This window comes from Epinephelus moara, chromosome 18 (assembly GCF_006386435.1).
Source record: "Epinephelus moara isolate mb chromosome 18, YSFRI_EMoa_1.0, whole genome shotgun sequence".
Taxonomy (NCBI): domain Eukaryota; kingdom Metazoa; phylum Chordata; class Actinopteri; order Perciformes; family Serranidae; genus Epinephelus; species Epinephelus moara.
In genome coordinates, this window is record NC_065523.1 from 18199581 (window position 1) to 18223415 (window position 23835).

Consider the following 23835-nt stretch of genomic DNA (forward strand, 5'->3'; position numbering starts at 1 on the left):
AAATGATTCATTGTTTGATGTGACTGATAAAATCAAAATTGTGACATCTGCTTAACAATCACTTCTCTGGTATTTACTTTGCACACATGGATTATATGCAAGGCTTTATGGAGAAACTGTGAGTCACAGTTTTAGGAAATGACTGTGGTCATTTGTCGTGTCTTCTTTAGTAAAGGTCTTATGCAATAAAGTAATTTATTTCTGATTACTTTTAATACTCCCTAATTAAATCCATGGTATGATCAGCTTTGTTTCAATATTTTATAAGTCAGGGGTGGCCAAACTGTGGCCTGCTGCCCATCTTGTAAAGTGGCATCTCGTCCCAATAGTGGTACAAGATGTCCCTTTACAAGATTTATATTTTTGTGCTATAACAAAATTGGGTGCTCTAATATTTATTTCTCCCAACACTGTGTTGGGTTGTGCATCGTCATCCTGTAAATGCTAAAATCATATCCAATTTTATTTGTTTATTTGTTTTTATTTTACAGTTAATTGACTTGTTGTTTGGCCCCTGACTCCTTATATTGACAGAAAGAAGACAGAAACACGAGTTTTAGTGCCCTCCAGTGGTCACATAGCGCAACTACATCTTGCTTTTTTTAAGTTTTACTTTGAAAGTGTCAACCGGAAGTGTCACTATGCTATTGTGTCTAACTTTACGGTTACCCACCTAACTTTATGGTTACCCACCATACACTCAAATAGACACTGCCCTCTAGTGGCCATTGTACATAATTACATCCCCGTCCGTTATTAGCATATCAAAGCATTACTCCTCCTCCGTTGAGCAAATAGCTTATTAGATTTTTCTAAGACATTTTGTCTGCCTTGATGCGACTGTAGGGCTAACGTGTAACGTTACAATAAAGGGTTTCTCTGCTCTAATGTACGGTGGTCATAGTGGGTAACTACAACTGCACTCCTTTAACGTCAAGGTAGAAACAATGGTATAGCAACACTTCCGGTGAGCAGTTTAGAAGAAAATCGTAAAAGTGCCGTGACAGCCGCGGTAACAATGTAACGGTCAAAGCAAACGTAACGAGGAGTGGTAATTTTGTGTATTTTGAAGCGAAGCAAACATCTTACCTTTGCTTTGAAGAAGTGGATTCGTGTCTAATACACGCCTTCAATGTAACAACATCACCACTTCACACTCACCGGCACTAGGTGGCGGTATGCACGCTTATGTTAGTTAGCGAACATCATTGAAACAGAGAAGAAGAAGAAGCCGTCATGGCTCTGACTGTCTGAAAGCTTTTGATTCGGCAAACGTATTTTGTGTTTAAACTACACCTTTCTGGCTAACCACGATCGGTTTAATGAGACCGAATAAATATGTGAGGCACTTTTACTTTAAAATTTCAGGTCCATTAACGCTAGTTCGCTGTCAGTACTGCGCTTGACACCTTAATGGTTGCTAAAGTTGCTAACTGCTATATATGTCGCGTTAGCTGTAAGTTATTTGTTGTGGTTAGCCTAGCATATTTTGATCCAGTGTGTAGTACAGATGTTAATAACAGCTTGCTGGCTGTCAACTAAACCTGAACACAGGCTTTTTGCTACTTTTGGTCTGTCACGTTAATTTTGTTTTCCTTGCCAAGTGATTGTTGACCGAGGATCGGAAAAACCATTCAATGTTAGCTTTAGCCGTTAACTTGCCTTAGCTAACGTTACTAAACTTGTGTGTTTTGTGTTTGCTAATCTTGTGTTTCTCCGTGTTCTTTTCACACACAGACTCCGTCAAGCTAGGTAATGTCACCCGTTTAACCTGCTGTGAATTTGGCTTTGACTTTGTGCCTGATAGTCAAGATGAATCGACCAAAGCCAACAACTCTCAGGCGCCCCAGTGCGGCCAAACCATCAGGTATAAAGTTCACTCAGTGTCACCTTAGTGTTGTTTGAATCATCTTATGTTGAATATGATAGCAAAGCAGAAAACTTACTGGGACATCTGCTTCTCCCAGGTCACCCTCCACCAGGAGATTTCATTGCTCTCGGTTCAAAGACCCAGGGTGGAGAGCCCAAAGCCCCAGCTGTTCTCCTGAAGCCAGCATCCACAAATCTACCTGCTGACCGAAAGAGAGAGGCTTCCTCCGCTCTGCCCTCCTCATCGGGGCTGTCCAGCCTCACCAAGCGGCCCAAACTATCCACCACCCCTCCAGTCAGTGCTCTGGGACGACTTGCGGATGTTGCAGCGGTGGACAAGAGGGCAATATCACCCTCAATAAAGGAGCCATCAGTGGTACCTATTGAAGGTAAATCAGTTGCTCTGTGCCACTTTTTACTCTTGCCACAGTTTCCTTGAAAAAGCTAACACAGATCCTCTTTTTTTTATTATAGTGTCACCGGTGATGCTGCTGGATGAGATTGAAGCTGCAGAGTCGGAGGGAAATGATGACCGCATTGAGGGACTTCTGTGTGGAGCGGTGAAACAGCTCAAGATGAACCGAGCCAAGCCTGACATTACACTGTACCTCAGTCTCATGTTCCTGGCCAAAATCAAGCCTAATGTTTTTGCTACTGAAGGAATTATTGAGGTAAGATTTCTCATTGACATTGTAAGAAAAGAAGAACCTCAGAGATGTTGGAATTTGACTGGACTATCCACCTGTCTTCACTTGTTCCACCAGGCTTTGTGCAGCCTCCTGCGTCGGGATGCTTCCATCAATTTTAAAGCAAAGGGGAACAGCCTTGTGTCCGTTCTTGCGTGCAATCTGCTGATGGCAGCCTATGAGGAAGACGAGAACTGGCCAGAAATCTTTGTAAAAGTGAGAATCTCCTAAATACTCATAACAGTTTTATAAATTCCTTTTGTAAAGTGTTTTATTCTAGCCATGTGGGAACTCTTGCAGTGTGATAATCAAAAATCTATTTTCAGGTGTACATTGAGGACTCTTTGGGGGAAAGAATCTGGGTTGACAGTTCTCACTGTAAGAATTTTGTTGACAACATCCAGACTGCTTTTGGGACAAAGATGCCCCCTAAGAGCATGCTGCTGCAGGCCGACACTGGCCGCACTGGTGGAGATCTCAGTGCAGGTACAGTAACGTGGAGAAAACACACACTGGCTTGTTTGGTGTTAGGATTGCTGCTGCAGGAAATGAATGCTGATTATTTATGCTGCTTTTGTTTTTTTCTTACATTTTGTGTTTAGGTAGCAGCCCTCATCCTTCAACCCCAGATGAGGACGACAGCCAGACTGAATTGCTGATAGCAGAGGAGAAACTCAGTCCTGAGGATGAAGGGCAGATTATGCCGAGGTATGAAAACTGCTCATACAGATGTGACGGTTGCTACAAGTCCTAGATGACAAGTTTTTCATAGTTTATTTATTTAAATAATCATTATCACAGCTAAAATTGTCAAAATTATAGTGATTCTTGCAAAAGATGGACTGAGTTTCTGGACTTTTTTGTGTTTGTCTCATCGTCCTGCGTGCTGCAGGTATGATGAACTGGCAGAGAGCGTGGAGGACTATGTGCTTGACGTCCTCAGGGATCAGTTGAACCGCAGGCAGCCAATGGACAACGTGTCCCGCAACCTGCTGCGTCTGCTCACGGCCACGTGCGGCTACAAAGAGGCACGGCTCATGGCTGTGCAGAGGCTGGAGATGTGGCTCCAGAACCCGAAGGTGAGTAACAAAATATCCTGGAATAAACCAGTTGTAATGCTCAATTTACTTGGACCTCATCAGCCATATTTTTTGTCCCCAGCCTGTAGTAAAATACCAAATTTGATGAGTGAATTGCTGAGTGAATTTGTCACAATATCTCTATAACGAAAGGTAAAATGTAGCTCATAATGGCAAATAGAATATAGTAACACTTTATTTGAAGAGTCAGCCTACAGACAGTTTATTAGGTATTTGTATTGTTTCATTGACTAAGTGCATAGTTCAAGTTCAGCTAAATTATTCGGAGACTATGTAGGTATGTTCATGAATTGTGACATATTGTTAAATTGTTGAATTTCAACTAATAAGTTGATGAAATATTACAAATACTCTATAAACTATCTAAAATCAAAAAGCACTATGAAGTCAATACATTGCTAGCAATATTGCGATATTATATATTCTCTTGCAGTATTGGTACCACTGTATTGATTATTAAATGCAGGAGATGCAGCAATATTGCAAAACTGCAGTATCTAACATTTTCTCTTTTTCAGGTTTTTTGCGTATCCATGAAATCATCACGAGTATGAAGATGAATGTCAATTATTGTAATTCATGAGTATTAACTTTTTTTTTATTATTTTTTGTGTGTGCACAGCTGACTCGACCAGCTCAAGACCTCCTCATGTCTTTGTGTATGAACTGCAACACCCAGGGAGCAGATGACATGGAGGTCATCTCCAACCTGATCAAGATCAGACTCAAACCGAAAGTCCTCCTCAACCATTACATGCTGTGTGTCAGGTCTGTGGAGTCTCTCTCTCTCTCTCTCTCTCTCTCTCTCTCTCTCTCTCTCTCTCTCTTTTTTTTTTGTTACACACAAAGTTCCCACAGTCATGGAAAACCTGGAAAAGTCATGGAATCAGTAAAATCCTTGAAAGTTTTGGAAAAGCAATGGAATTTAGTTGTGTGTAATGCAGTTGTTACAGTAATCTTTAGTGGATGAACTTTTACATACGGTGACATAATGGTGAATTTATTTTCTGTAGCTGTTGATGTAATGTAGCTCTAATGTGCGGCGATGTGACATTTTGTTAACCATCATGTACATTTCTTTATGTTCTCTGCATGTTCCATCTCTCCCTTCGTGTATGCCAGCTAGCTGGAATTTGGTCTGAATAGAGTTTGATTCTGATATGTTTCAATAACACCAGGCAAGAAGGGCAAAAATAATAATAATGCTGTGGCAGTGTGACTTCCCGTTTCCACACCTGTGCCCCACTATAGTACTGCATTTTGGAGATGAAGCAATTAACATGGCAGGCCTAGGGTGTTCATTTGTCACTCAGAGTTGTAATCTGCAATTTGGTTTTGTTTTAACTACTCTGAAAGAGTGTGGTAGTTCAAAGGTATGGAGTTCTCTCTCTTTTTTTTTTAAACAAATTAACCAACAGGCCAACCAAACTGTTGCCAGTCACTCCCTCCATTTTGGGAGCTCTGCTGCTCCATATCCGCTGATCACTTATAATAATAAAAGTTATATTTGGAGTGAAATATTCTATACAGTTCTGTTCGTTTTGTACATGGTGAATGGTCACAGAAATTTTTTAATTTTGCACATGAAAATGTGTGGTAACCCTGCACACAGTGACATTGGGCGTTTTTCATATTGGGTAAAATTGAGTCGTACCCTACCTTAGTATGACTGCCCCCCCCTCCCACTCCCTTGCCACTCAGCTTTCACATTAGTAATATTGATCCATACCAAAGTTAAGTTAAGATATGTCATTAACTACATGACATTCATTTATGTTGTTGCTACAGTATAGAGAAGAGCGGCAATTACAAGATCCAAAACCCGTACAATAGAGTCGACCTTCCCATTATGCCTACCATTGTTTATATTTTGGAGACAATGCCAAGAACAACCCTCTCGCCTGCCTTCCTACTTACCTTTGCAATCTTACTCACCAACTGCTGCTGGTGTACACACGAACCGTATTCTAGACACCTTTTCAAGTAGACTTGGGCATGAATTGATGTACGCTGCCCGGTTACGTTCCACGGTCTTCACAGTAATCAAAGGAATTGGACTCTGTGGTCAAGTGTACTTGCATCTGATATGAAAGCCTCCTCACACTAACTGGTACTTTGGCTTTGATTCTCCAGGGAGCTGCTCAACGCAAACAGAGACAACCTGGGCACTATGGTGAAGCTGGTGATTTTCAACGAGCTGTCCAATGCCAGGAATCCTAACAACATGCAAGTCCTCCACACAGTGCTGCAGCACAGCCCAGAGCAGGCTCCAAAGGTGAAACTAGAATTCTGAATTGTTTAAACAAACAGTAGTTTGGACAAAGTGTTAGTAATTCAATCAGTCTTTAGTGTCTGTGTTTAAATTGTATTGTTTTCTTCTACTGTGTCTGCAGTTCTTGGCGATGGTGTTCCAGGACCTGCTCACCAATAAGGATGATTACCTCCGTGCCTCCAGAGCTCTGCTGAGAGAGATCATCAAACAGACCAAGCATGAGATTAACTTCCAATCCTTCTGCTTTGGTTTAATGCAGGAGAGAAAGGAGATCAGCTATGTAGACATGGAGTTTAAAGTATGTTTATATGAAAATCCCTCTGTCATTTCAGCTTATATTATCTTCATGTATTTACACTGGACTTTGTTTATCCATGTCTCTCCCACAGGAGCGTTTTGTTATCCAGGTGACAGATTTACTGACTGTCTCCATGATGTTGGGCATCACTGCTCAGGTCAAAGAAGCTGGCATTGCATGGGACAAAGGAGAGAAGAAAAGTGAGTGCTGTGTATTTGTTCTAGAGGTGTATTTATTAATCTGAACATGCATGATTAACTTTGCCTGAAACATTTGTATATGCGTTTCAGATCTGGAGGTCCTGAGAAGCTTTCAGAACCAGATAGCTGCCATCCAGAGAGATGCCGTGTGGTGGCTTCACTCTGTCGTTCCTACCATCAGCAAAGTTGGCGCAAAAGACTACGTCCACTGGTCGGTAACTGCATGTATCTGTTGTGTTTATTGCTAACCAAGCTAACCATGTTTTCAGCTACTCTGTATATGAATGATCTCTTAATGTCTGCAGCCTTCACAAAGTGCTGTTCACTGAGCAACCCGAGACGTATTACAAGTGGGACAATTGGCCTCCAGAGAGTGACAGGAAGTGAGTTAACTAACCCACTATTCAAATTAATCATGTTTTTCTCTGACCGTACTTTACCAAGCTGTTTTTTTATTCCTCAGTTTCTTCCTTCGCCTCTGCTCCGAGGTGCCTCTGCTAGAGGACACACTGATGCGCATCCTGGTGATCGGGCTGTCACGTGATTTGCCCCTGGGCCCGGCCGACGCCATGGAGCTGGCAGATCACCTGGTTAAGAGGGCTGCTGGAGTTCAGTCTGATGGTGTGTGAAGATCCACTTAGGCTGTGACTGTTTACAATCGCAGTTAAAGCTGTGTATATTATCCTCTGGCACATTTGGTAAACACATGTGCCTCAGTTTAATGAGCAGCCAACTGAAGTCTATCAGAGGGCCAACTCCTTGTTCACTTCTTATTCTTACAAGTCAGCAAAAGGCAGTTAGGAAAGTATGAACAAAGGAAATATGTTTTTTTATCGTAACCGTTTAAATACCTCGTAGCACGATTCTCAACACGTAGGTTTGAATCCATAGACCTGACTGACTGTTCGTTTTGAAACAGATCTGGAGGTCCTGAAAGTGGAGAGGATCCAACTCATTGATGCGGTGCTGAATCTGTGTACATACCACCACCCTGAGAACATCCAACTGCCTGCAGGGTACTTAAACTGGCTTTTAAAAACACGTTCAGGTCATGCAGTTTACAGTCTAAAATAACAAATGGCTCTTAACGTTTCAGGTACCAACCGCCAAATTTGGCAATATCCACTCTGTATTGGAAGGCATGGCTGCTGCTGCTTGTGGTGGCTGCGTTTAATCCTCAGAAAATAGGTACGGCACTCCGTTCATAAGAGTAGCAACATCTCAGCTGTTAAATGTTCTTCATTTATAAACTGTCTGACATTTATTTTTTTTAGGTTTGGCTGCCTGGGACGGCTATCCTACACTGAAAATGCTCATGGAGATGGTCATGACAAAGTAGGTGCACGTTATCATTTAGAATAAACTTTTTTTTTTTCTTCAAGATGATGCTAAACAACTCTTTCCATGCTTCCACAGTAACTACAGCTACCCTCCGTGCACCATTGCGGACGAGGACACAAAGACGGAGATGATCAACAGGGAGCTGCAGATCTCCCAGAGAGAGAAACAAGAGATTCTGGCCTTTGAGAGCCACCTGGCAGCAGCCTCCACCAAACAGACCATCACAGAGAGCAACAGCCTGCTGTTGTCTCAACTTACCAGTCTGGATCCACAGTAAGACACCAAGAGGAAATACCTTGTGCAGGCTGTAACTAGTTGATTGCATTGTCAAAGAAAATACCTGTCATAAAGTGGAAAAGCCAAATTGAATCTCTCTCCAGGAACCTCTACTTTCTTTAGATAGGAGAGTGGACAGTAAAAGTACGCTGTCCTACTTTTAATCTAGCTATTTCCGCTCGAAAATCATTGGCAGTCCATAATGTAAGAAGTCCTGTATTAATCCATATCACGTCCTGAACTTTTAGGTCTTAGTAAATGTGTTTTTGCAGCTGTATAACAGGAAGATGGACTCACAGTTTTTGTTTGTGTTCAGGGGTCCTCCTCGTCGACCTCCTCCTCAGATCCAGGAGCAGGTGAAGAGCCTCAACCAGTCTCTGCGTCTGGGTCATCTCCTCTGCCGCAGTCGCAACCCAGACTTCCTCCTCAACATCATCCAGAGACAGGTATTGACTGGAGACACACTACTACATACTACGGAACTGCTCAGAATTTACTGTAACACCTTTTTACTGATCCTGGTTCAAAATCAATGTGTCTCAAAATGTCTGTAAGGCCTCCTCTCTGACTTTTAAGAGGTGTTTTGACAGCTATGTTACCTTCAAAATAAGGATTGTGTCTCAAAAAGCATATAATTCATGTAAAATGATTGCTCGGTGCTATACTGGACTTGCTTCGGATTAGAATCCACTTAAAGAGGAAGAAATAACATGTTATTCTTATGCTTTTGCCTTCAGTGTCTATTCTCTAACTGTGCTACATTTTTAATGCTTCACAGGCTTCCTCGCAGTCCATGCCGTGGCTGGCTGACTTGGTCCAGTCCAGCGAGGGGTCCCTGGATGTGCTTCCAGTGCAGTGCCTGTGTGAATTCCTTCTGCATGATGCTGCAGATGACAGTCTGCCAATAGAGGATGACGAAGAGGGAGAGAGCAAAGAGCAGAAAGCCAAGAAGAGACAAGTATGTTGATTATAACACCATACCTTACTGTTGGCAGGCAAGACATTTTCCGATTTTGACATCATTTTGGAAATTTTTGTCAGTGACTCACTGGTCTGTTTGTCTGTGGTCTCAATTAAAAACATGCAGTATGCTCAATTTATACTTTTGCTTATTTATACTAACTATTACTGACTCTTGACTAATCCTGAGTTATTATAATTCTTCCTGTTAGAGACAGCAAAAGCAAAGGCAGCTACTTGGACGGCTCCAGGATCTTTTATTGGGTCCTAAGGCTGATGAACAGACAACATGTGAAGTGCTGGACTACTTTCTGCGTCGTCTCAGCTCCTCTCAGGTGGCATCCAGAGTCCTAGCCATGAAGGTACTGTACTGGAAGCAGAAAAAAAACATCTCTAGTAGCACTGTGTTACTGTGAAAATGTTTTTTATTTACATTATATATTTGTGTGCAGGGTTTGTCATTAGTGCTGAGTGAAGGAGGCTTGAAAGATGAAAATGAGCGGGATCAGCCCATGGAGGAAGACTCTGCAGATGCTGAGCTCTTGCCAGGGTACCAGTGGCTGCTACAAGATCTCCCAAAGCTCCCCTTGTTTGACAGCGTCAGAGGCATGACATCCACTGCTCTGCAGCAGGTCAGTGACACTGACTCCACAGTAAACTCGTAATAACTGGAAATACATGGAAACATTTAGGGAGGATCAGTGACAAGGAGTTTGACGGGTGTGTCTGCTTTCTTGAAGGCTATTCACATGGAGACAGACCCACAGACGATCAGTGCCTATCTCATCTACCTATCCCAGCATGCACCAGTGGAGGAGCAGGCTGCTCATAATGACCTTGCCCTGGTAATTACAGCGAGTTGCTTAAATTTAGTACATTTCATGCTTTTTTCTCACCAGTTTTGTTTTCATTGAACACTACTGACAAGACTCTAATCCTTAATCACTCTCTGTAGGACGTTGCCCGACTAATCGTCGAGCGTTCCACCATCATGAACAGCCTGTTCTGCAAACATTCCTGCAGACCTGAATCCGATGCTGTGCTCAGCGCTTTCCTCACCATCTTCTCTTCATACATCAAGAGGATGAGGAAGACCAAAGAGGGCGAGGATCTTTACAGCTGGGTGAGCAAGAAGTGTTACAAACTGAAATCGTTTAATGTCTGCGTGCATTTTTTGCGGGGTATGTTATGAAAGTTCAGAATTGCGTGATAAAAACCCAGTGCTTGAAAAACTCTTTGTTTTCCAGTCAGAATCTCAGGACCAGGTGTTTCTGCGTTGGACCACAGGAGAGACTGCTACGATGCACATTCTTGTAGTCCATGCCATGGTTATCCTGCTGACTCTGGGGCCACCCAAAGGTAGTCCTGTTCACTTTACAGTTCAGTATTTGCATTGTTAAAGGGTCTCTAAGAACATGTTAATCATCGTGTGTATTTTTACAGGAGAGAGTGATTTCTACGCTCTTTTGGACATTTGGTTTCCCGACAAGAAACCTCTACCCACTGCCTTCCTGGTTGACACCTCAGAAGAGGCCCTTCTGCTGCCTGATTGGTTGAAACTGAGGATGATCCGATCAGAGGTTTCTCGATTGGTTGATGCAGGTACAACTTGCCATAGTACTGAGTATGTGTGTTTCTTGTCATGTAAATTCTTTTCTTAATGTATGTAAAAATATGCATTTCCCTCAGCTTTGCAAGACCTGGAGCCTCAGCAGCTGCTGCTGTTTGTACAGTCCTTTGGCATTCCTGTATCCAGCATGAGTAAACTGCTGCAGTACTTGGATCAGGCTGTCTCTCATGATCCACAGTCGCTGGAACAGAACATCATGGACAAGCGTAAGTGCTCCAGATATCCTGCTTTTAAAATGGTGTAAGATTTTGAGATGTATTCTCTTAAGACATTGATGATTTGTCTCATTTTGTATTTATCCTACTACAGACTACATGGCACACTTGGTTGAAGTGCAGCATGAGCGAGGTGCCACTGGGGGGCACACTTTCCATTCATTACTGAGCTCCGCTCTTCCTCCACACAGAGGTTGGTTACTTTACCCCCCAAATGATTGTTCATGTGCTGTCGTTTTCTATATGAAATGTTTAGATTGCTCACATTAAAAGCTTTCAATACTCACAATATTGTAAGTGTGTTTAAAAATAGTAGGATTTTCTGTACATACGCATAAACTGAGAAGACATAGGGCTTTTAATGAAAAGAATCTGACACAAATCTACCTGAAAATGTATGTAATTAATCTAAATTTGTCCTGACGACATCCCTCCTGACAGATTCTACTGAAACAAGTAAGGTCAAAGTTACCGTGGAAACGCCCCACAGCTCTGTGAAGATGAGAGCAGCCAGTCAGCTTCCTGCGGTCGGGCCTGATGACGATCTCGCTGGCATGTTGCTTCAGGTGGGATTTACTAGCTGTTTCATTCACATTTTATTTGCATTTGAACTTTTTGGATAACATGGAGTTAAAACACTGTTATTTGTGGGCTAAATGTCAGTTGTGGATTACAAGCAAATTCACCTATAAACAAATTATATCCCTTTATTTATTCTGAGCTGTTGTTTAATTCTGTGTCAAACTGACCTGTTTCTGTTTCATTTCCGTTCACAGATATTCCCCCTAAAAGTGGACCCTCGCTGGCATGGCCCCCCTCCCAGCCAGCTCTCTCTGGCCCTGCAGCAGGCCCTTGCTAAAGAGCTGATGCGAGCCAAGCAGGGCCAAATTCAGCAGGGCGGGTTGGCATTTCGGCTCCTACAGGCCATCGCAGCCCTGCTCACCTCTGTACATGCAGGGCCTATTGTCATGTCGATGCACCACAGCCACGCCCTCTCCTGTCCTCTCATGCGCCAACTTCACCTCTACCAGGTAAGGCTTGTTGACAATCATTGCATAACTTCATGTTGAGTCATAAAACATTGCAGTATAAGACTATTTTGTCTTGTTTCTTCCAGCGTCTGGTGTCCCAGGATGTGGCATTCTCCTCACTGTTCCTTAAGGTCATCGTTGAGATGTTAATCTGGTTAGACAACCCAACTGTGGAGGCAGGCCCACTGAAGACTCTGCTCAAATCCTTCGCTGGCCAGAACTCTCACAAACACAGGCACAGTGATGGTGAGCACCTCAACTCTTTATCTTTTTAAATCTTGATTAATTCATTGTACGTCATCAGTGAGTGATGAGTGTCTGTTCCCTGCAGTGCGTACAGGTTTCCTCCACCTGGCTGAGGCTTTAGCCTATCGCAGAGATACTGAAGTGCCACTGCAAGCCGTCATTGCAATGCTGAAAGCTGGAGACAGATGCAATGCCGAGCCAGAGCTCATTGGGAAAGGTATTAATGGAGTCACTGTGTGGATGTGAATGTGCATTGAATTTGTTGGTAGTAAGCATCAAGTTTAGTGTTTTAAACGTGAGGCAAATAATTAACTGATTGATAGAGAATTAATTTATCACAGTCTTGAAACACCCATAAATCACGACTAAAGCACAAAATCTCTGTCCACATTTCACATGTAGTTTGGCTACGTAAGGATGCATAACGGTGGTCCACAGTAAGCATGCTGTTCTTATTATATCCCAGTGTTACAGGGCCTGATGGAGGTGAGGTCCCCATATTTGGAGGAGCTGCTGTCTCTGTTGATGACTGTTGGTACACAGAACGGGACAGCTGGCCCTGTTGCCACGGTGATTTCCTTGCTGCTTCAGGAAAGTGAGGAGCGAGCTGTGAAAAAGGAAGTGGATTCTAACAAGTGAGCGCCGCAATTCTATTTCCCTCTCAAGTCATGCAAGAAACATTTATATTTGACAGGACTAAATGACAAACACGGCTGCCTGCGACAAAAATAGCAAAGCGACGTTCGCTGTCTGTGGCCTTGTACTCGGAAACTGCTATTGGATTTGGTTCGGGAAGGTTTAATTGGTTTTGCAGCTTTACATTGGCTTTACAGATTCACATGCTGCGAGAGTCATAGAACATTTTACAGAATCACTGCTGGTGGGGAAGGTACATAGTGAAAGGTTGCTTATTCACACATGCAAGATCTCATCCATGGAGTGCTAGTAGATGTAGTGATAGCATGCAATAGGGTAGGAGACTGTTGGTATAGCTTTAGAAAACGAAGTGTCTTGATTTAAAGGGTAACAGACAGCAGATGCAAAACAGGCTGCAATGTAACCACTCAGGGAATGCGCTTTGTGAATTTATGTCCACTAAAAGTGCTTGTTTTTGCCACTGACAGGCTCACATTGTTATTCTAAGTGTCTGACAAGATTTTGGAAAGGATCCCTACAAAGATAGACCTTTCTGTTAAAGAGTAAGATCCTTTCTGTTTAACCAGAAACAGCCCCAAAACCAACATCGCTAAACCCACCAGACTCCATTCAAGTAAATAGTAATTTTATCAGCATACAACACACTTCATTCAAAGTCGACCAAAACAAAATAAAACTCACAAAAGCCGTCTTTGTCAGTCTCTCCACTGTTCCAGCAACCACTGACTGTGGTTTGGTTGAAATAAACCCTTAGTTCACCCAGTTAGATGTGAAAGTATGCTGGCTCTATACACGCTAAAATTATTGTTTTTTACAATGGAGTCTGGTTGCAACCTGTTTCGCAGCTGCTTACTGCAGCCCTTTGGCTCAATACTGGATGAATTTTTAAAGTGTTTTTCCCATTAGTCACTTAATCACAAAACAAGGGAAAATAAGGTCTAGGTTGAAAAAAACAGACGTTATCCTTGAACTTGAGAGGCCATGTTACTACTCTGTAAAAGACAGCCTCCAAGTGGCTCAACACTATTAGTTGAATGTTTGATATGTTGGCTGTAATAAACCAGCACATTGGGCACGTGAACAATGTGCATAAGATCTTAAGCTCAGCTGTATTCTGGATGTATTGCACATTATCTTCCTGAGGGTTTGATTAAGGCTATATGAATTGAATAGATGTTCAGTCAAATCTCCAGAGATAACCTTTCAGTTTCACCTTTGCCATCAGCTCCGAGGTGACAAAGTCAGGACTGAGCTCTGGGCTGCTGGTTGATTGGCTGGAGCATCTCGACCCCGAGGTCACTTCAGTGTGTCCAGACCTTCAACAGAAACTGCTGTTTGCCCTCAACAAGGTAAGATAAGCATTGCCTGCAGATAATGTACTTCTCTTGTCTCATCACACTGGAGGAAGTGTTTTCTCGGCAGTCCTGATTCATCATTTCCTACTGTTTCTCTCTTTCAGGCAAGAGGAACCCCTGCCTACAGACCTTATCTTTTGGCCTTGCTTACACATCAGTCAAACTGGTCCACCCTCCTGCAGTGTATCAGTGCTCTTCTCAGCAAGCGCAGAGACTACAAGTATGCCCACTTTTAAATACATTTTTGTCAGCCACTGTTCTTTGTGACCCAGTAAAACTATTTTCTGCTTCAGGTGGGATTTTATTAAGAATGGTGTTAAGTGTCTGTGTAACATTTTTCAGGCTTGACCCATCATCTGCCCTGGATTTCCTTTGGGCGTGTAGCCACATCCCACGTATCTGGCAAGGACGTGACCAGAAGATTCCTCAAGTATGATCAAATACCCACATACAAAGTTCCTAGTTTCCAGCCCCTTTTTTGCATTTTCGACGAGACTGAAGTCAGTGGAAGTTCATTCTGCTTAAGCTGATGACTCATATATTTTCTTCTGTTTGTCTGTGCAGAGGAAAACAGAGAAGTTTGTGCTACGACTCAGTTCGCAGGAGCTCATCAGCCTGGTGGACCTCATCCTGTCAGAGTCAGAGCTCAACAGTCGTGACTTGCCCCATGATGACGAAAGCAGCTTGGACCAGGCATCCTGCTCCCTCATCCAGTCCAGGCTGCCCCTTCTTCACTCCTACTGCAGCGGGGAGCTAGAAAACATCAAGAAAGTCTCAGAGTACCTCATCAATTGCACAAAGAAATGGGAGGACAGGTATGGTGTAGAGCTGCAGCAATTAATCGATCAATTTTCAACTAATTCGATAATCAATTTATCATTTTGAGTCATTTTTATTCATTGTAGCATCTTAAAAGTGAATATTTTCTGGTTTCTTTACTCCTCTATGACAGTAAACTGAATATCTTTGGGTTATAGGCAACACTAGATCTAGTTGAGGATGTCAGCTTGAGCTTTACAAAACTGATTGACACTTTTAACCATTTTATTGACCAAAAACTAAATGATTAATCAAGAAAAGAATTAACAGATTAATCAACAATGAATGTGATTGTAAGTTGGCAGCACTACGTATGTTAGTTGTCTTGTAGTACAGTGGTTTTCAAACTATGGTACGTGCACCACTGGAAGTATGTGAGCTCCCTCTAGTGGTACATGGAGGAGTCTAAAAAGTATTTTCTGAAATTTAAATACATTTAAATATATTTAAATATATTTAAATATATTTAATGCTTCAAAATACTAAACATTTTGACTGAAAACACGTAAACAATGAGATCCCTGAAATATAATATTGCCAGCCAAACTGTTATGGCATAATAGTGAGCGGATGTAAAATGAATGGTTTAATAGAGCCTAGTCTGGCTCACAGGATGTAGACGGCAGGTATAAAGCCTGTCTTCAGCCACCTGTCTCCATGGAAGCACGCAAATCCTCAGTGTTATGTAAAAAAAAAAAAAAAAAAAAGTCTTGTAGCCAGGCCTACCTCGACACTTTCTTTTAGCATTGTGCGTGAAACAACAACTTCCGAGCCAGCAAACAACATGATGTTTCATGTGACATTTTCTTTTGTGAGTAGTTCCCTCCCGATACTAATTTGCAAGGGCACTGTCGTTGCATCCTGGGCTTAGCGCCATCCAAGATCATTGTGATTGGTTTAAAGAAATACAAACAGAGAGCATAGAGCAGTTTTTCTCTTAGTGTGAAGTTACAATGGGTTCATCCAGACCTTTCTCCAGTGCTGGCACAGTGTGAGATAGCTCTGGTAATGCGAGACTAAAGAGAGCCTAATATTTTCCGAGGTGGTACGCAGTGTGAAAAGTTTGAGCACCACTGATCTACTGTATTTATTGTTTCAACCCTGATCTTCTGTTCTCAAATCACTCCTCTGTCTCATCCCTCCATAAGCAAAGACACATATGTTCATCACCTTTTGTCGTATAAGGTTCACCAAAGTGTTCTGCCCATCCATTTCGACACATTGTATTGTTCTTTCTAATTAGCCCAAATACGGAAAGTCAATTTTTCCCCCTGTTATGGTGTGCCGATAAACTTGGGGGTAAATCGCACTAGATTTTCCCTCTCAGTGCAGATGAACTTTTCAGACTTCCTCTGTCAGCCACAATGCCGTGGACCAGGGAAAACTCGATAATTAGGTCTATTGGTGTGAAATTAAAACCAGCAGAAGTCGTCTGTACTGTGATCTCTTTAAAAGCTCAGTGTATTATAATGAAGCCAAGAGGATTAAGGCTGAAGCTCTAAACTTGCCTGTGTTGTGAATTCCTGCTCTGACTTAGCTGTCAGAGATCAGGGTGCAACTCTTTGTGGAGGCAAACCCTCCTTTCATGAATATGTCTCTGGTTATTAAACCACTTTAATGAGGAAACTTTGGCCAAGGTCAAGCAAAATTAGCTCCCGAATTACAGTATTTTAAGTACAGCTAAGCTGTCTGGTAAAATTGTTGCTCGTGAAAAATATGGCAGGATAAAATCACGTTGAAAGTAAAGGGTTTTGGCCTTGTAATGAATAAACACTTGATTGTATGTTGAGCATTCTTCTTGGGAAACCTTGCTGTCAGATAAGCCGGTGTTTATTCCAATTACACAGCAACTATTGAACAACAGCCGGACGCTTTACTCTCGGTCAAGGTCGCTCTGATTTGCTTAATTCGTGGCTGTAATAAACTCCTCAGTTAGTTGAGGGTACGTCATTTGAGCTCGACAAGAGCCTTAAAGGATTTCATGAAACCACAGTCACTTCAAGGCCTTTGGTATTACATTACGCTATTCATGTGCCTAGTTTGCATTAGTGTGTACATTAATTATTGTGGCTTGCAGACAGAAACAATAGAGAAGTTCTTTATCGTGCTTTAATCTGTGATCTCATATCAGTTCTGTTAATAATCCGTTGAAAGAGATGGAGAAAGTGAATTTGACAAAAACCCAAGGTAATTTTTCTGTGAAACTGGGAATATTGCTTTATAAATGTTAGTGCCACTACAGAGTGAAGCTCACTGGAGTTGAAAAGCTGCGACAAACTTTCTATGGCTGCACAAAATTGGTCAACCAGTCACTGTCAATTAAATAGCTCCAAGCGACACAACTCAATAACATCAGGGATTACAGTGTTGATTATTTTGTTACTAAGCTTCTAGCTTCACCATGGACAGCTGAACTGTCCTAAGCCAATAATAAAACTGTGTTTCGCCTAAAGTGAATGACTGTTGTTGGTGCCTCGCCTCTAAACTGTGCACATCTCGTTTTGTTTGTTCTGTTTTTCAGCGCGATGAGTAAGCGGTGCCACAACTTGCTGCTGCAGATCTATCTGCACTTCCCTGAGGTCATCCAGCACGTCACCCTGCCCGAAGGCACCTTCAGCAGCGGCGGGGCTGCAGACGGCAGCAGCTGCAAGGTAAAGATGTCTTGCCATGTGGCATCCTGGTAGCTCACCTGGTAGAGTGTGTGCCCGACATAGGCAGGGTCCCACGTCCAATTTCAACCCATGGCCCCTCCCCCTTCTCTCCCATCTTTACTGTCTTTCTTCAGCTGCTCTATCCTGTAAAGGCAACAAACAAGAGCCCAAAAAAGGAGATGTCTTACCAGATTCATAGACCACATACTTCTTTGTTGTGACATTTGGATTTCGATGCCCTGTTACCATTCAATTATTCTTCTTGTGAATATAATAGAGATGTCATACTGTACTTAAACCACAGGCTCTTCGAATTAAGTGAACTAGCTGGTGAGATATATTAGGAACTTTCTAAATAAATTTAGATATCACAGACTAAAAACAGGGCAAGCAACAGTAACAGTTATATATAAGTATTCCATAGCTTATCACAGTTAGGTCACAAGTCATGACCTTTAGTCCACACTGAGCTCCATGAGCTGCACACTTCACTGCACTCCACAAGAAACGTTCATAATGCTGAAAATTGGGATCTGATGTCATGACCGTCTTTTGGTTTGTCATAAAAAAAACTGTTGACAACTCAAAGAAATGGGTTGTTATTTGGATTGAATCTTATTGTATATTCATCACTTACAGCAATGATACTTCACAGCACAGTATGGACTAATTTTATGTACTTTTCCAGCTTGATGTCCTGGTGCATCGCCTGGTCACACTGCTCGCTGATATAGGAGACTCAAAGTCTGCTGAGGGCCGTGTGTCTGATGCCAACCTCGCATGCAGGAAGATGGCTGTGTCCCACCCTGTCCTATTGCTCAGGTGAATACAACTAGTTTGTACTCTGTGCAGAAGTATTGTGGGAGTCTGCAAACACTGGCTCTAACACTGTTCTTTTCTTCCCAGACACCTGCCTATGATCGCAGGTCTCTTACACGGCCGCATCCACCTTAACATGCAGGAGTTTCGGCAGCAAAACCACATGACGTTCTTCAGCAATGTGCTCGCCATCCTCGAGCTGCTGCAGCCGCTTGTTTTCCACAGCGAGCACCAGAGGGCGCTTCAAGACTGCCTTCTGTCCTTTATGAAGGTCCTTCGGGTAGGCGGCTCACACACACTGTCAAATCCTCACCACAGGATTTAGAAATCAGACGCAACCACTACTTTTTTTTTTTTTATAAACTACAAATCAGTTTTACAGTGTTCATAAGTGTTTGTAAATCTTTCTTCTCTTAGAACTTCCAGAGGACTCGTTCTCCATTGGTCTTCATCAACAGGTTTTTGCAGTTCACACAGAAGTACATCACCCACGATGCTGCAGCCGCCATTCCCTATTTACAGAAGCACTCTGACATCTTGCAGTAAGTACATTTTGGCAAACATACCTTTGTGAATGATGAATTGGCAAACCATGACTGAGTTTACCGTATTTACAGCAATAATGGGTTTATTAAAAGATTTTGTTTGCTGTTTCTCCTGCCAGGGGTCTATGTGCTGAAAACCCAGACCTGGTTCAACTGAAATCTCTGCTGGCCGGTCTCACTTTGCCAGTGAAAAGGTCTTCTGCAGAGGTTGCACCAGAGGAGAGAGATGGTAAGCACAGGAGGATTTTCTCAACCCATGAAGTTGTTACAGAGCCCACATATATCTGAAACATAAGAGCCTTTAAAATATAAATAATCAGAATCATTAAGTCTAGTCAAATCTAGTGCCACTGTTACACTGTTTTTTGCTAACTACAGTTTTGCTTTTTACCAGATGACCTGTCCACGGGGTCCCTGCCCCTTGTCAACATATCTGCCTCGGTTTCACCAAGTGCGGCCGACATGACAATGTACCTGAAAAAGATGTCGAGAGGAGAGGCAGTAGAAGGTAACAAACATCACTGCTGCAGCGTTTTTTACAGTGTGTGAACCCTGTATCATAATGAGCAATAAGGTGTTTTTTTCCCATACGCTATAGATGTGTTGGAAGTGTTGACAGAAGTGGATGAGAAGTCGAGGAGGAGCCCAGAGATCATCCAGTACTTCATTGTGAGTCATAAACAACATATAAAAAAAAAGGTCAAGAGCAGTACCTGTCAGTGTGTAACGCATCAGTCATCACCTCGTGTCACTGTTTGCAGAATGATCTGCAGAGACTTATGACGTCCTCGGAGGAGCTGTGTCGGAATATGGCCTTCAGTCTGGCCCTGCGCTGCATCCAGAATAATCCCTGGTAAGTTTGCAGCACTGCGGGACAAACCAGCTACGGAGAGCGTGCTGGGACTGATGGGGAATGTGTGGAGATAAATAAAGAGAAGCCAGTGATGGTGTTTTGATACCTATCTGTCTATCAATCAATCTTCAATGCATCCTTATGCATACCTTTATTTGTTACGTACTTCTCACTATGTATGTTTCTGTGCTGCAGCCTGGCAACAGACTTCCTGCCAACTTTCATGTACTGTATGGGCAGTGGTAACTTCGACGTGGTGCAGACGGCTCTCAGGAATCTTCCGGAGTACGTGCTTCTCTGTCAAGGTAAGAAGATACTCTTTAGTCACATTCTTGTTGATCTTGTAAGAAGCAGCCCTTCCTGTGCCTGCTTAATCTTATAGTCACATGACCATGCAATATTTTTTTTTAAGTAAAACAAAAAGCGATTAAACAAAGCATGCACCCCAGTTACAGTCACGCATCCATGTGCTTTTTTCCTTCACAGAGCACGCAGACATCTTGCTCCACAAGGCATTTTTAGTGGGTATCTACGGACAAATTGACACCAGTTCAATGATCGCAGAGTCAATGAAGGTCCTTCACATGGAAGCAACAACGTAACAACAAAGCGTACAGCTTCACATCCGATTAAAAATAGTGTCATTTGTTTTCTGCATTCCAGAGTGTATTTTTTTTCATTGCTTTTAGTTCAAACGTTGCTCTGATTTGATCGTGACAGATTAACAAACTCTGTGGTTCTTCAGTGCTACAGATTAAAGGGTCCACCAATGAGCTGGTGGCTACTAGTAATGTAATAACTTTATGGGTAATTTAATGACTTCAAAGAATGCTTTAAAATTCTCTCTAAATGAGTTGAAAATGTAATAATTAAAACTGTTCATGATAATAATGCCACAATTAGTACATATATTACTTCTTAATGAATGTAAGTTATTTTAACTGATGATGTAATGAAGCATTAAATAATAATTTAGAAAGATAAGAATTAAAATACTATTAGTTAATGTTGTTACATAATCAGTTAAAGACAGATTAAATGAAATTGGTGTCAGAGTCAACAATACTTAATAAATGGAAATTATGTCATAATAAATAATTATTTACAAAATTGATTTAATTAAATTCAAATTAAAACATTGTATTTTCAGACATTTAGAGGGAGTTTTTGCACTGCTGCAGTTATTAAATTACTGACATACATTATTACAAAATGCAGAGCTCAGTGTGTATTTGGGAAATGGCTCACTGGTTTTGGCTTGATATTTTCAATAGTTTGAATATGAAACATTAACATTGTACAATTAAAAAGCTAACTTTCACCAAAAAAAAAAAAAAATCCTCATGGTTTTCCATCCAGTGTTGTATCGGCGTAGCAACAATTTTGCCACAGTTTTCCTCTGATTTTGAGTGTAAAAAGAGTTTTGTTGTTTCAGATTATTAAGAATATGAAGCCTAAATGTGTTATTGGCAGGGTATAATGTTAGTTGTGAATAAAAAGCTGAAAATAACAGGTCATTTATTTTGAAGTCATGACCCGTTCCTGAACGCACCATCTGTGAGCCACCTGAATGTGAACAGAATAAAATAACTCTGGAAATATGCTTTCTTTTTTTTTTTTGATTCTGCTTTACCTGATGGAAAATGAAAAGTGTAACATATTTCAGCAGCTAACCGCTGTAGTTCAGGGATTCATTGGAGACATTTTATCACTATTTAATTTGAAAGCAGTTAAATGTCGAAATTGTAGAAACTCAAGTTTCACAAGAACCAATTATTACCTTTCAGAATAATATTTTAGCACCTCAAACGAGATGGAAGGGAAAAAATAAACGGTGCAGGTTTGTGGCCTTTCATTTCCTTCCAATAATTCTTGGATCCAGCTAAAACTGGAAACAGCTGTCATAGGTGCGCTTGCTCTTCATTGGCGTGTAACAGACAAATTAACGGCGTGATGCACACGCTGTGATGGAAACCATTTTGCCATGAAAGTGCGAGTTGTTTTGCCCAGTGCCACTGACTTCTTTTGAAAACCTCTTGATGGAGTCAAAGGGATAAGTTAAACAATGTGTAGGCATGCCGGTAAACTAGGAAAGTGGACGTCCCTATTGATAGTAAATTAACCATGGCGGTAATTGTTCAATCACACAGACCAAAGGGGGCTTTGAAGACGTGATGTGGGTAGGCCATTTTGAAGCACAGACTTGCTCCTGGTGTTTTGTTAAAGAGAAGGACATGAAGATGAATCCACGGCATAAGGATCCTCAGTGAGGGGGTGAGACATGCCCACACTGGTGGGTCAGTGGAATCTGTCATTCAGAAATAACAGGCATTCATTGAGATACCCGGGCTGGTTGTCTCAGACTACATTAATGCAGCTTTTTCATTTAAAATGTAACACAATAACCAAGGCTAGGGGTCAAAGTACTTTAAAGTTTGATCAAAAAATTGCCTTCTTTTATTTTGTGAAAGAAGGACATACTGAAAATCATGTTTCCTTCATGTGTTTGGGCAACAAAATATATAAATAATTGGAGTTGTGACAAGACTCATGCACAGAATTCAAACCCAAGACATTGTGAAATCATTATATATGTGCCTTTGTCTTCTGAACACCTCACTGCCTCCAAATCCCCTTTAATGAATATGTATTCACACATCCATTCCTATAATTAACTTGTTCATATGTAAACCCAATCATATCCTACCCATCATGCCTCATGCCCCTCTCTGCTGCCTGTCTGATGTGTTAATTGCACCTGTATGGTGTCCTATAACTAGCCGAGAGCTCTGTTTATGGTTATCTATCAACTTACAACACAAGTCTTAGCAGCCTGGGCTCTTGGTCAGGCGCCAGCATCCTATTGGCTGGGCAGCAGTGAGGCGGAACAGAGATGAATGACAGCTAACGAGGAAGTGTTGGGAGGGAGAGGGGGGGCCGGCGTGTTGCTGAATAGTCTGACGGACCACTGACAAGTTAACAACCTCTGCCTTTATTCATCATACCAGGCTGGATGCCCTGAAATGCAGCTGCTGAGAGCCAAACGCTCATTTGGTCATGCTGAACATTTTGCTTCGTGGTTACAAAATATCTTCATAGTACATAGTTATTGAGGGTAAACATCGGCAGTAACTAAGTATATTTACTGTACTTACTATTTAAGTACAGTTTTAAGGTATTTATACTTAACTTAAGAATTTCTACTTGAGGGAAATATTCCACTTTCTTCTTCACTACATGTATTTCACATCTTTACTAGTTACTCTTCAGATTAAGATTTTACACGGAAAGCAAATGCTGATCTTGTAAAATACAAAATTTTCTCGCATGCCTCTACGGAAAACTGTGAACATACTGATTTATTGATTGACTGGGGGCCACTTTTAACAACAGCAAAACTATCAAAACCTCCATTCATGAACTGTCACACAACTCCTGCAGTTTAATCCAAGTCTAAGGTTGTAGCAAAATGCATGTGTTCAGAAAGTACTGTGCATATGACTGGATTGACTTTCTGTACGTTCCAATGCCCATACTTCTATACTATATAGTATGCCAGACAAAGATTTAGTATGTCCTCATTCATAGTATGTCAAATGCAGTATGCCAAAAATACCAGGATGTCCTACTACATCCAGTCGTATTCTGCACTATGCATGCCAGCATGCTTTTGATTCATCACATTGACTGAGCCACCAAGATGACCACTTGCTGACAGCTGACGGCTCTCAGAGGCTGCAATGACGGCTGACAGAGAATTCAAGTACATGATGACCAGTCTGATAGTAAAAATAGGAATATTAATTATTTAAATGCACAAAATAATCATAAAGGTTACCACCATGTTAGAATCTACCTTGTATGCAGTTATAATGTCAAAGTTAAAACTACATACATTGCAAAGTAACAACAACAACTTCCATCTCTGGCGCACTTGGTGTACAGTGTTTTGTTTTATCTCCAACCTAACAAATATATGAGAAAGAGGGTCAAAGTTCAGGGCGTAATGTTA

At 41.7% G+C, this 23835-nt stretch overlaps 1 protein-coding gene across 1 annotated transcript; it reads left to right on the top strand.

Moving 5' to 3' along the window:
• The first annotated feature begins 1213 nt into the window (after positions 1–1213).
• On the top strand, positions 1214–21426 carry ints1 (integrator complex subunit 1). Its single transcript, XM_050069397.1, has 48 exons — positions 1214–1340; positions 1738–1867; positions 1968–2258; positions 2344–2540; positions 2634–2771; positions 2882–3041; positions 3158–3263; positions 3448–3634; positions 4278–4423; positions 5789–5930; positions 6049–6225; positions 6317–6425; positions 6516–6636; positions 6731–6808; positions 6889–7046; positions 7345–7441; positions 7522–7613; positions 7700–7760; positions 7842–8039; positions 8359–8488; positions 8821–9000; positions 9215–9364; positions 9455–9634; positions 9743–9847; positions 9958–10125; positions 10250–10361; positions 10446–10604; positions 10692–10838; positions 10942–11040; positions 11289–11413; positions 11624–11878; positions 11965–12124; positions 12210–12341; positions 12591–12759; positions 14007–14130; positions 14241–14356; positions 14479–14566; positions 14701–14951; positions 17477–17606; positions 18295–18428; positions 18513–18705; positions 18843–18967; positions 19090–19199; positions 19365–19478; positions 19569–19639; positions 19732–19823; positions 20019–20128; positions 20310–21426. Exons 2-48 carry the CDS (start codon positions 1813–1815, stop codon positions 20423–20425), a joined length of 6558 nt encoding a protein of 2185 aa, XP_049925354.1. The 5' UTR covers positions 1214–1340; positions 1738–1812; the 3' UTR covers positions 20426–21426.
• Positions 21427–23835: the final 2409 nt, after the last annotated feature.